The sequence below is a fragment of the Sylvia atricapilla genome, chromosome 20 (assembly GCF_009819655.1).
Source record: "Sylvia atricapilla isolate bSylAtr1 chromosome 20, bSylAtr1.pri, whole genome shotgun sequence".
In the NCBI taxonomy this organism is placed as follows: Eukaryota; Metazoa; Chordata; class Aves; order Passeriformes; family Sylviidae; genus Sylvia; species Sylvia atricapilla.
In genome coordinates, this window is record NC_089159.1 from 9,969,607 (window position 1) to 9,982,554 (window position 12,948).

General features: G+C 49.1%; 1 protein-coding gene across 1 annotated transcript; it reads right to left on the reverse strand.

The window, feature by feature from the left end:
- Positions 1 to 273: 273 nt before the first annotated feature.
- Positions 274 to 6,213, reverse strand: DDX52 (DExD-box helicase 52). Its single transcript, XM_066333548.1, has 15 exons — positions 6,117 to 6,213; positions 5,764 to 5,980; positions 5,330 to 5,460; positions 4,955 to 5,140; positions 4,552 to 4,695; positions 3,682 to 3,793; positions 3,384 to 3,456; positions 3,104 to 3,307; positions 2,643 to 2,733; positions 2,347 to 2,469; positions 1,970 to 2,120; positions 1,646 to 1,721; positions 1,402 to 1,473; positions 1,191 to 1,283; positions 274 to 939 (listed from the first exon to the last, which is right to left on the reverse strand). The coding sequence occupies exons 1-15, from the start codon at positions 6,201 to 6,203 to the stop codon at positions 852 to 854; spliced, it is 1,848 nt and encodes a 615-aa protein (XP_066189645.1). The 5' UTR covers positions 6,204 to 6,213; the 3' UTR covers positions 274 to 851.
- Positions 6,214 to 12,948: the final 6,735 nt, after the last annotated feature.

Consider the following 12,948-nt stretch of genomic DNA (forward strand, 5'->3'; position numbering starts at 1 on the left):
GGAAGAATTTCCTCCCTGTGAGGGTGCTGAAGCCCTGGCACAGGTTGCTGTGGCTGCCCCTTCAAAACTAGATTAAACCAAGAGAATCATGTCCAGAGATTCTTCCTTAAAGTTGCAAAGAAGCCATTCCTGCCTGACTGGAATTCTGATGACAAACCCAAAGTGGGCTGAGAACACGCTGGGCAGATGAAGACAGGGAAAACACAGAGAGTTGGGTCTTTTTTGCCTGCAAACTTGTTCCACTGGGGCTGCACAGACACACAGGTATTTGAATTAGCATCTTACAACCTTGTTTATTCTGGTTTCAGGCTCAGTTGTAAAACAGTACAAAATTACTGGATGTGTAAAGTATTAGTTATTTCAAAATAATTTTATGGAAGTAGGAAGAGCAAGGCTTTGCTTTCACATACGAGTGGGTTTGTTTGGGCTTTTCTGAAGCGTCCAGAGAAGTCTCTGACAGCTGTGTTTACCAAACCTAATGGCAAAATTGTCTGGGTTTTGTCTCTAAATCTCCTGAAAGTGTCAAAAAAACGTATTAGGGGTGATCTGAACACAAACAATATTTTCAAGGAGCAATACAAAACTGTATGAAAATAACACAAACTGCTGCTGGTGTTGAACTGTTCTCAGAAATACATGGCATTCACTGCACGAGCACGTGCTCCAGCTTCTATAAGAAGCATGCAGGAATTCTCTCCTGGCATTGCAGTAGAAACTTTCTAGCATTTAAACCTTCAACCTCACCGCAAAGGAAACATGAGAAATGTTCTTCTCCCTTCACCATCACTGCCATCTTCATTCTTCTGTTCCAGCACAGACAGAGGTGTCAGCCCCAGCTCACCAGTCTGAATTCAGCTTTCTGAAACAGTCTGTAATTTATTGCTCTTTTTGTCTTCTTTACCTTTCTTCTTTCCCTCAGTATTTTCCTTTGTTATTTTCCTACAAGAAACACATTGGAGATCAAGACACCTGAACACAACCAGTGGCTTAAAATTAGGCTTCACCTGACAAAAGCAAAATGCTGTCATTAATCCAAGCTCCAGCAGACAGATACTGACACTAAAACTTCACTAAAATCTTTATGACTGGGTGGTTCATCCAAACAAGTTACCCATTACTTGGCTTAAGTTTTCTGGACTGTTTCTGGATAAACAGCATCTCTTACCTCCTCTTCAGCAAAACATACTTACATTTTTCTTTTGCCTTTTTTCAAGAAGCACTTTGGGGTGGTACAAATGGATTCTCTTGTCAAAGGTTTCTTAATGAATTTCTTCTTTTGTTTGCTGAGAACAACATTTAGTGAAGAAAGATGAAATTACTAGGGTTTCTAGTTCTAGAAAGTATCATAGGTTATTAAAAAGCACTGATTAAAATACTGGTTAACTGCTCAAATGAACATACCTCTGCAGTTTGGGCAAATGTTTTATGTATTCTGGCACAGGACAGCCAGCTCGCTGGATAACGTTGGCAATACTGGAAAAGAAAGGAGGGAAGAGATCAACTTCACTGCTTGGACAAGTGATAAATACCATTCTGGAAAGGCAGACCAAACAAACTGGCTGGTTTGTTGTTGGCCTTTTGTTTTGTGGTGTTTTTTTTTTTTTTAAAGTAAGAAATAAAAATATTGTTAATAAAGTCATATTACCTCCGTAATAAAGGTTTATCATCCTCTGTAAAGAAAGTGACTGCCTTTCCTCTGTGTCCTGCTCTTCCAGTACGACCTGCCAAACACACATTTTGCAGAGTAGAGACTTGACTTTAGACATCTCCCTTTATTCCTGCTCACAGCCCCAGCCTCCTGCTGCATGCTGACAGACTAAGGACATACCAAACACTGCTCCCAGTGAATGAAAGCACAGCTATGTCTGAAACATCTAAATAAGGTTCACACAGTGCTGACAAAAATGAGCATCTGCATTAAAGACCCCAGAAATGAGGAAAAGGAGGTGATTTGTGAGCCTTGCCTCACCTATCCTGTGGATGTATTCCACTGCACTCGTTGGCAAGTCATAATTGATGACCATATTGACACCTTTGAAGTCAATCCCTCGAGCCAGTAACGCTGAGCAGATGAGCACCCAGATCTTCCCAGCTCTGAAACTCTGCACTACTTTGTCTCTCTAGGAAAAGAGCAGAAAAGGTATTTGGAAACAGACCAAATAGCAATTTGAGAAAGGAGGTGAACTTGTTTCCTTAAAGTTGCCACGATGTTAAGGAATAAAACTAAACCTCTGAACAAAAACCTGCAGGAATTTGCTGCCACAGTTACCTGGAGTTATATTCCAACACTCTTGCTTTTACCTTTCTCTCTAAAGCATTTCTTGAAAAGAAGTAAAATCCTCCTACCTGTTGCTGAGTCTTGTCTGCATGGATGACATCCACATTGATGCCTTCGTAAACAAGCTCATGGAAAAGCTCTTTAGCTCTCTCAATAGACTGGACAAAAACAAGGACTGGAGGAGCAAAACCCTGCAAAAGAGTAAGTTTATCTCAGGCTCCAAAGTCCTTTTCCTTGCAGAAACTGAGACACAGCAGATGTGACCAACAGTTTAACATCTGTCATAGGGAAGTGGAAATTGGAAGCCTCTGACAGAACACAGCTCAATTGAACAGGAAGAACACGCTCAGTCTCTCCAAAATACCTTTTTAACAAGCTCTCTCATTGCTGTTAGTTTTCCTGTCTCAGATCCAACAAACAGCAGCTCTTGTTCTACTGTCTCTGCTGCAGAGTTTCTGAAACCAGAAATCCAACAGAAACACTTTAGTGTTTTTTATATACATTAACAAAAATTTATATATTAATAAATATGTAGTATATATAACCTCCATAAAAATATTACCTGCTGCATGAGAACTACTGCACAACAAAACCTATTTCCTCAGTGCACGCTCCTAAGATGGATGTTTATTTGATGATAAAGTAATCAGCACAGGAAAAGAACACTTTATTCAACACACGAGAAAGATCTACGTGCCTACACAATTTTCTCTGGAGACAAACAACCTGCAGAGAGCTGACTAACAACAGCCATGAAATCAAGGCTAATGATGCAAAGAAAACAACTTCCCAGGAAATAAAAAAAAAACCACAAGAAACACCTACCTTGCTCCAACAGACACCAGCACAACGTTGTCCAGGTTGAGCTTACACCACTCCTCCACGTCGTGGGCAAAGGTAGCACTGAACAGGGCCCTCCTGACCAGGTGGGAGGTGCAGGCCAGGAAGATGGAAGCCAGCTGGTCCCGAAATCCTGACTTTCCATCCTCAAACAGCTTGTCTGACTCATCCACCACCAGCCACTCCACGCTAGGAACAGGGAGGTTTGGTTATTTAGGAGTGTCACTTGTGAGTGGCAAAGCACGTCTGAATCAGACTCTCGTACCTGCTCAAGTCTATTGCTGGAGGATCTTCTTTCAGCAGATAAATGAGCCTGTTGGGAGTAGTGACCAGTATATCTATTAAAAGAAAAGAAGCAAAATGTCAAAAGAAGACACAAATCCAACAAAGAGAGCCCTGAGAAACAGCAGTTCCAACCCAATCTGCCACAGGTACAATTTAGCAGAACCCACGTCTGGGTCACTTCCCATTTCTTCCCTGCCACTTTTTAACCACACAGCCCAAAAAGAAAAGTCAGTGACAATTAATTTTTTTAGAAGCACTTCAGTCATTAGAATAGTTACCAAATTTCTTGGAAGATTTGGGCCCAAACTTCTTGGCTGCCTCAGCTGCCTTGTGGATCATGTGGATTCTGAAGCCTGTGCCCTCAGCCAGCTTCACCAGCTCCCGGTGGGTCTGAAAAGGCAGCACAGATTGGATTTGCAAACTGAGCTGATGAACTTTTCTAACCAAAAATCTGCTGGCAATCATGGAGCCATGGAATGGTTTGGGTTGGACATTAGAGGTCATGCAGTTCCCCCTGCCAAGGGCAGGGACACCTTCCACTATCCCAGGGTGTTCCAAGCCCTGTCCAGCCTGGCCTTGGACACTTCCAGGGATCCAGGGGCAGCCACAGCTTCTCTGAGTATCCTAATCCTGAAGCTAGAGCTTCAAACCTCACCCTGATTTCAGTGTTAAGAGAAAGCTCCCTGGTTTCCTTAGCATAAAAAAAATGCAGCTCTCTAACAGGCATTATTCACGTCACTGCCATATGTGGCTCCCTCTCTCACATGAATAAAAACTGCCCAAAGGTGTCATTTTAATAACACAGCTTTGCTATAAAGTTATTCCTTGAAATTCCAAGTTTGGGACAAACAGATAAACCTCTTGTGGCAATCTCAAGTAGGAAAGGAGGTTTTAAGAGCACCTGAGCATTGGGCAGTTTAAAATATGATCAAAGAACCTTGAGCTTGTAATCTAATCATTTAGATTAGACTCAGATAATAGATATGTACCTACTTCACAGAAGTCAAAAGACTTGAAACAATCATTTACATCAGCTTTCTCTGATATGTGAGGGCAATAAAGGAAAAAAACATTTACTAAGTTGCTATTTTGCTGATGCAGAGTGAAAACACTGAAGTCCATCAATGTGAGATTCCCTCAGCACACACCTGGCTGGCAAGTTCTCGGGTGGGTGATATGATCAGAGCCCTGAATCCTTTGTTCCTGGGTTGTTTCAGATGTGTTAAGAGAGGGATACAAAAGGCCAGTGTTTTTCCAGACCCTGTAGGAGCTGAAGCCAGAAGCTCTCGACCCTGTAAGAAAAAACAAGGGTTTATATTTCAGTAGGAAAAAAAAAAAAAAAAAAAAAAAAAAAGAAGTAAAAATTACATTCCCATAAACATCAGTGCTGCAAACTGACCTCAAAAAAAAACCCTTAGGAAAAGGATAGATGAGGAAAATTGTGAAAGCCAAGCTTTCAATTCTGATGCAGCAGATCCAGCTTTAAAACCGCCACAAACGCAGCCACAGCCCCAGATTTTGGCAGAATCCCTGCAATCCCAGAGAACTCACATGCAGCATGGTGGGGATGGCCTGCATCTGGATCGGTGTTGGGACATGGAAGCCTGCAGCCTGGATATTCTCCATGATTTTAGGGTGCACTTTGTACTCCTCCTGGAGCTGATCAAAGGTGGCGATGGGGTCAGGGAGATCTGTTCCCTGAACGTTGATCCTGTGCTGGTTCCTGAAGCGATTTATCTACAAGGCAAAAGACAAACTCCTTCTTTTTAATTTTACACCATGAAACTCACCACATATGGATTCATCTCTATTCACACTCAGTCACTCTCCTCCAATGAGGATCCACCACTAATAAACCTCAATTTTAGACCAAACACCCACAGAACACCAGGAACCTGTTGTTGCATCAGAATTCCCTGGGCCCACCTTTTCTCTCCTCAAGCGTTCAAGCTTCTCTGCAGTAGGTTTTTTGTCTTTTGCATCTTCAAGTTTTGCTTCTGTAGAGGACATCCACTTTATCCCATTGTTTTCTGACAGCTCTGGCATTGATGCTGCTACTGGAAGTTGCAAACAAAGCGAAATTTCCTTTAGTAAAATACAGATTGGCATTATTTGGAGACAAAAAAAAAAATCTCAGAATGTTTTTTCTCTCATTCTCAATAAAACTAATGAGGAATTCAGAAAGATGGCAACCACATCCCAGCTCTCAGCACTGGCTCTTGGCCCAGTTATCAGATCAGCTCTGAGCCAGGCCAGCCAAGGAACCCAGAACTGGGTGGACTTTCAGGTCCCTTCCAACCCAAACCATTCTGAGATCTTTGATGATTCTGCCAGGGATACACGCGTGTGTGTACAATTACCTCTGGTCTTTTTCTTTTTTCTTTTCCCTTCACTGCTTTCTGCCGTTCTTTTCCTCTTTCCATCGTTCTCCTCTGCTCCATCTTTCTTCTGCTTCACCCCCTCTTCAGCCCCTGCGAGCCCCCAGCCCTCCTCGGCAGATCCCTGAGGGGCTCCCTCCTTGTTCCCGAAGAAGTCGAGGCTCTCCAGCGAGACGCCGCCGCGGTTCTCTTTAACCACCTGCAGGAGAACAGGGGAAAGGTGAGACGCCACGGCCAGGCCCCGCTCCTCAGCGCCGCGAGCGGGAGGCACGAGGCTCCGGAGCCTGAACCGCGCGGGGGCCGATCCCCGATCCCTCCCCTCGGTGTCCGCGCACCCCGAAGCGCCGCGCGTCCAGCCCGAAGCGCCGCACGTCGAAGCGAGCACCGGCGCCCAGGCGGCGGAAGAGCTCGTGGGTCTCCATGCTGCCGCGCTCCCAGCGGCCCCCGCGAGCGCCGGAAGCGGGGAGCACTTCCGGCCGGGAGCCATGGCAACCGCCCGCCGGCCGCCATGGCGGCTCGTTCCCATGGCAACGGGCCTTCCGGGTGGGAGCGGCTGTCGCGACAGCACGATGGTGGCGACGGAGGATTCCTTCCCTCTGCAGGGCCGCGGGTGACTCCATCCGGCCCCTTCCAGCTCCGCTGCCATCCTGGAGTCTGGGGCGGAGCACACCGGAGGATGTTGTTGCTGCTCTGTGCACAACCGCTCTGCTTAATCCTTAATTTGTACTAATACAATCCAGTTTCACAGGTGTGCCTGAAGAAAGAAATGCTTGAGACCGTGGCAGGAGCAACCTGGCAACTGGCTGAGCTCCTCAGGGCATTCAAGAAAGTTTGCCTAGATTAAGATCAAAATTTATTTAATTGATGTATTTGTTCATTATGATAAAATGTGAGATCCAATAAGGCAGGTAAATCTAGTACTCTCTATCAGATCAAACAATACAGATTTTTCCTGGTTGTTCATGAAGGAAAACAAACGGAAATTTAATTAACAGCAACAAAAAAATATGTAATGCAATAAAAGTCTCCTGGGTAAAGGTTTATGTTGCTGAAATCCAAGAGCTCTAAAACATATAGGCCATGGCTGTTCCTCCTGTAACATTCACTACTTTAATAACAAATTTTGAGATGAAAAATTGGGTAAACCTGATCTTCCCCTCTGCCCTTCTCTGCCTGATTTACAGCCCTTCTTTACCCGACTTTTAACTTCCCAACAAATGGGTGGAAGCAGACCCAGGGACCTGTGACAATTCCCTTTCTTGTGTCCCCGGTGGTGTATTTACAGTGAGTAAAGGCTCAGCTCTACATCCTCTGTGCAGTTCCCAGGCTGAGGCTCCTGCCTTCTGCTGGGAGCAGTGACTAATGGTTGCTGCGAGAGGATGGGGAAGAATGTGGGGGCATTTGCGTAACAAAGAACTATAAATCATCTCCAATATCCATCACTCACCAAGGGATGCTGCTGGCAGATTCAAGAGTGAGGAAACGGGGATCTCCATCGGTCAGCTGGGAAATCCCTTAGTGTCAGGGCTGAGGAGCTCTGCTTCCGAGGGCAGACAGCCCTGTGCCATCAGCAGGATTTACTCAGTATTTTCTTATGAACACAGAACAGAAAAGGTCACAGTGAAGAGCAGTGGCACAGCCAGGTGCTCTCCTGACCCTGACACAGCCCCATCCCTGCAGAGCTCAGGGATCCCTGGGGTGGTGCAGAGCAGCTCAGGTGAGATGTGCCACTGCTCAGGTCACTGAGCTGAAATAAAATCCCACGAGGTGGCAAAGCAAAGCAGCTGAGTGCCTTTATTCCATCACATGCACAGCCAGGTCTGAGTCCCTGCAGCTGTGGGCTCCTGGAGAAAATCCCCCCATCTTCTGTGTGTGTGTCCATCTGTTCCACAGGTGTAGGGCAGGAATTGCAGGGCAGTGGGACTCCTGCACGTGTGCCCTGCCCTCCTGCTACATCATCATCACTAATATGCACATCACAGTCAATTAGCCCGGCTGAGCACACTGGTGACCTCTGACCCCTGCTGTGTCCCCCGATCCATTAACAGGCCCTCAGCCCTCGGCTCTCAGTAAGAATTGATGTAGCATCCATTCTCTTGCAGCAGGGAAACATGCGTCCTCATTCAGCTGTCCATTTCCACTTTCTGTTCCTTTGTGCTCCCCTTCTGTTCCCTGTGTTGCTAACCTGGTCACCACTTCTTGACCCCACGTCCTCGTCCCTCCCAAGGGGGTTGTAATCCCAACCACCACCAAAAAACTTTTACTTTCCCCCCCTTTACTCACATCTTATTTAGGGAAAAATGGTTTCCAGCAGTGTGGGAGCTTTGATCCCCTATTCAAGAAATCCTTGCAATGTTTTTTTAAAGACTTTCTTTCTAAGGCAAATGAATTCTTCATAAAGGGGGAAATGGTGTGCTGGTTGGGCTCTGTTCATCTGAGGAAGACAAATGACCTGTTTTATTACTTGAAAAGCATAACAGTTGAGTGTGTAGATTTGTGATTTATCTGTAATTAAGAATCCATTTGAGCAGCATATTAATTACGGAGAGGAGGATTAGTTTTGCTGAGTAGAAAAGTAAAACCAAAGTTCCTTGAATATGACGACAGCATAAAATGCCCGAGGCTTTGTTTTTCCGTGGCTCTGCATTACGCCTACACTGGGGCAGGACAACTCTACGGCACATTTGAATTTCTTGACTGTAAATTTTTCTCTCTGGAGCAGAGAACTGAAGTCGGGGGGCTCCTCTCCCTGTCGGCGCTGGTGGCTCCCCCAGCGCTCCCGTTGTGCGCATGGAGCCGCACACGCCTCTGCTCTGCCTCGGCGCTGCAGAGGGGGAAAATCCTCCAGGATCAGTGGAGAATCAATTCAGTGGGGAGCCCAGCCCACGGCAGGGCAGCAGCCGGAGCAATCGGAGACGCACTGGAGCGGGCAGAGAGGTTTTCTCTGGATGCTGAGCGCGGTTTGAAGTGGTTTTTTTTTTTTTTTTTGGGGGGGGGGGGGGGCGTGCAGCGCATTGCTTCAGGACAACAAACTGTTCCAGAGCCGGTCTCACATCTCTGCCCCCATGAGACCCGTTCCCGGGCCGGTGCAGGTGCGCTGCGGGCACATCGCGGACATCCCCGTGGTGGCCCGTGGCATCAGCCGGCGCCGGGAGAGGCGCGCTCCTGCCCCGCGGGCACACCGCCCTGCCTGCTCTCCGCATCCCCTCCGGCTGCTCCTGCAGCCCCCAGCAGCCCCCAGCAGCCCCCAGCAGCCCCGCTCGGAGCATTCAAAGCGGAGTGTTGGCAGCGGGGAGCGCCAGCGCTGTCCGGAGCTCCGGAGAAGAGCCCAGCCTCGGCACAGCCCCGCTCCTGCTGCTGGCTTTGCTGCCGACATTCCCGGCCCATCCTGCCACCCGGCTGGACTGGCAGAACGGGTCTGGAGAGCCCCAGCGTGTGTGAGCCCTGCTCTTGTGCAACTGCGCCTTCCGGACGTGTGCACGCACTGCCGGAGAGGATTTATAACCACAGCGATCACCCAGCTGCGCTTTGGTGAGAGGGCGACCCGGTGCTTTCATGGCCAGCAGAACATCAGAGGGATGAGCTGGGGCTTCCTTAGAGGTCCAGCTGCTTGGTGCTGCCCCTGTGAGCCCCACTGGCTTGCAGCCCAGCCACCACCAGAGCCTGGGATGGCAGCTGAGCCCCAGCACTGCCCTGGCAGCAAGGCGGGCACCAGCAGCAGGCTGCTGTCACACACCTGGGGACAGGGATCCCAGCACCAGGCCCCCACGCCTCAGCCCTGGACAGGGATTCCTTGGCTCCATTCCCCCAGTGGTGATAAGCCCAAGGAGCCCTGCTCTGAGGGACAGCCCCGTGCCCAGGGCTGGTGCTCAGGGTTTGCTAAGCCCTGTCGTGGCTCTGGGGTGGGCACCGAGGGCAGCTCATCTGGTTTTGACCCAGTGACTTTGCTGGCAGCACAAACAGGAGGCTGTGGGGGCATGGGACAGCCCATGTCATGGCTGTGCTCTCCTGGGAGGTGGAGGGGAGGTCATGCTCCTCTCCAGCCCTTCACATCCTACCTCTGCCCACCCCAGGTTTCCCCGTGCTCCTCCCCTGACCCTCAGCCCACGGACTGGGGAAGGAGCATGAAAACACAGAGAGCAGGTCCTTGTGTCACACAGACCAACAGCAGCCCTGACCACGGCTCTTTCCTTGGCACTGCTGGGATTTGGGGGATTTTTCCTTTGTACCCACACCTGCACTTTAAATTAAATGCAGCCTCGTCCCTGTGTCCGTGAAGGAGGCTGCAGCTCACATGAAGAGACAGTGCTAAAGCCTCATGGCACCCCGTGGATCCTCACGTGCAAGGAATTCCCTTATAAGCAGCTTTGAACTGTAAAATAATCACTCGGCCCTGTAAAACTGTATTGGTCATAAATGAACTTTGTCATGGTTCTGCTGGAGTCTTTGCCCCACAACAACTGCATCACACACAAACACCACGTGCCTGACAGCAACAGGAGGGAATAAAAAGGATCTTCCAGGAGCTTCATTTGACATGACATTGCATTTTCCAGCAATTTAATGAGGCAGCCAGGGCACATGTGGGAGCAAACACCCCACCCAGGACTTCTCCAAGCAAGGTGAGTTCTGGCCAGGGGCAGAGGCTGCTGCAGAGGCTGCCCTGAAGAGTTTTGTGGGGTATTTGCCATCCAGAAAGGTTTCCTCAGCCAGAGGTTAACTCAGAATCAGAGGAAGCTTTGTCCCCACACAGGTATGTGTAGCACCCTTAGCAGCCTGTCCTGCTTCCCCCCTTCCCAGATCCTGCTGCCCAGGGATGGGAAGTGACAGCATACCACACACTGTTCAGCAGCTTCATAAATCCGCACCTCTGGGGAAAGCATCTGTTATTAATCATTCGTTCTACTCACATTATTGACTTTATCCTGTCTGCTTCATCACTCTCTGCTCCGTGGGAGTCACCTGCTTCATCTGTGTCCTCATTTGGATGTATCCTCTGCCCTTTCCCCCCCTTGTTTTTTGGTTCTGTCCCCTCTTCCTTCACCACATCCCTCTCTGCTGGGGTCAATTCTCACAGCCTCCTTTTGCCGAGGTTTTCACTTACCTTCTCTGCAGAGCTGTCTGGAGAGCAGCACTGACCCTGGCCCGTTTACCAAAGGGTTCTTCACACCCCAAGCTCCATCCTTTCAGTCTGTGACTCTTGCAGCTGGTGCAGATATCAAGCCCCAGAAGGTAGTGCACCAGCTCAGCTGCAGCAGGTCTAGTGCCTCTTTCTCCCACCTGCTTCCCACTGGATTGTCCATTCCTCCCTCTGCAGGGCCAATTCAACCTGGATTTGCACCATCCAGGGAAAGCTTTGCATTGCTTCACATTACCATGAACTTCACAAAGGTTCCACCCTTCTCCACTGCTGTGCTCTGAGTCACTCAGCTCTGTTAGCTCTTCACAGTCAAGGATCTTCAAAGGCTTTCCAGCCCCTAGAGCACACCCTGCCACCTCCCCCTCGGGCTGCACTGACCCACGGGGATGGGGCTTGGCTTTGGCACTCCCCTCCTAATTGGTTTGCTTAGCACTCGGCTGCTAAAGTTAGCAGGGAATGAGGGAGAAACCCTGGGCTAAGGGCGGCATCATTAGGGCATCATTAGGAGGGTGAGGACATGGGTCTCCTCACCTCCAAAAGCCTCCTGAATTTCCTGGCTGTTACCTGGGGATTCGCAGGAAATACTGGACTCCCCACATCCAGGCAAGATAAATATTAAACATATATATAATATTATAATAATTATATATAAATAATCTCCATATATAATATTATAATAACTATAGCTATATAATCTCCATATAAATGGAGATGATCATTGCAAGGGACAGCAGGAGGGACATGCCACCAGCCTGTGTCCCTGTCAGCCTGACCTCTGCCAAACCACCACACACGATCACTGTGGATTTCACAGACCACGCAGCACCAAGGACTCGGAAGAAATGGTGTTTTTAATTAAGGTGTACATTAAATTAAATGTAATTCTGAATATTGGTCTCCAAATTCCAGGTGACTTGTTCGCCGTAGGGCAGCTCCTGTCAGTCCCAGAGAGGGTCCCACAGCTGAGGCAGAGAGCCCTTCTCAGCCCAAAGAGAGCATCCAGTGTTCTGCTTTTTACCACTGGTCATCCATCCGTGGGCACCTCTGCTGCTGTCCACCTCTCTAAAGCCCTCTCAGCAGCTGGCACATGCCACAAAGTTCATGAAAAATCAGCTCATCTGGGGAGTATTGGATCCATTTACAGAGGGGAGCAGGTACAGAGGAGCTCGTGTCCCACAGAGGGCAGACGGTGCCTTTGACAGCTTCCATGGCTTTGGGAGGTTGGACTGGGGCACCCAAACTGCTCCAGGGCTCTGGTGTGTGTCCTCAGCAGGTGCCTGAGGGGCTGGACGTGCCCTCACCACGGAGCTGGGATCATTCACAAGCTGGAGATCCTTCTGCAGAGCTTTCCATGAGACAAGGCAGCAGCTGGAGCGTTCACACCACAGCCCATGGTCCATCCATCCATCCATCCATCCATCCATCCATCCATCCATCCATCCATCCATCCAGGGCACCACGAGGCCGAGAGCACCCCGGGCACTGCTGAGGGTGGAGCCAACAAGGTTCATCATCACCTGCTGAAGGTGGAAAGAAGCCACCTGTACTGGCCATTTATTGGGCAGGAGATGAGGCAGTAACTGGGCACCCAAACCCTTCTGCGCCTTGAGGGAGGAGAAAAGGGACACAGTCTCTGAAGCCATCTGGGGAAGATCCCATCAGAACTCAGCGTGGCCTCGTTCAGTCTGTAGCAGTAAATGCTCCAGGCTCACCTGGAGGCTGCTGACACTTCCCAGCAGCTGGATGTGTTCACCAGGCTGCTGAGTCCTTCCCCACCCCACCAGAGCCCATCTCAGAGTCCCCAAAAGCAGGGAAGTCCATTGAGATTAATTCTTAGCCGCAGTTGTCCCCACATGGATCATCCAGGTCCTGCCAGGGCTCTGCTCAGCTCGCCCTGTGCCCTTCCTTCACGTGGGATGTCACCGTGCAGGGGACACGTGTCTGCCTGTCCTCCTGCACTGCAGAGCCCAGTGCTGCCTGCCCAGGGTCCTCGCCAGCCCCAGGATTGGAATTACCTCATTTAAAGG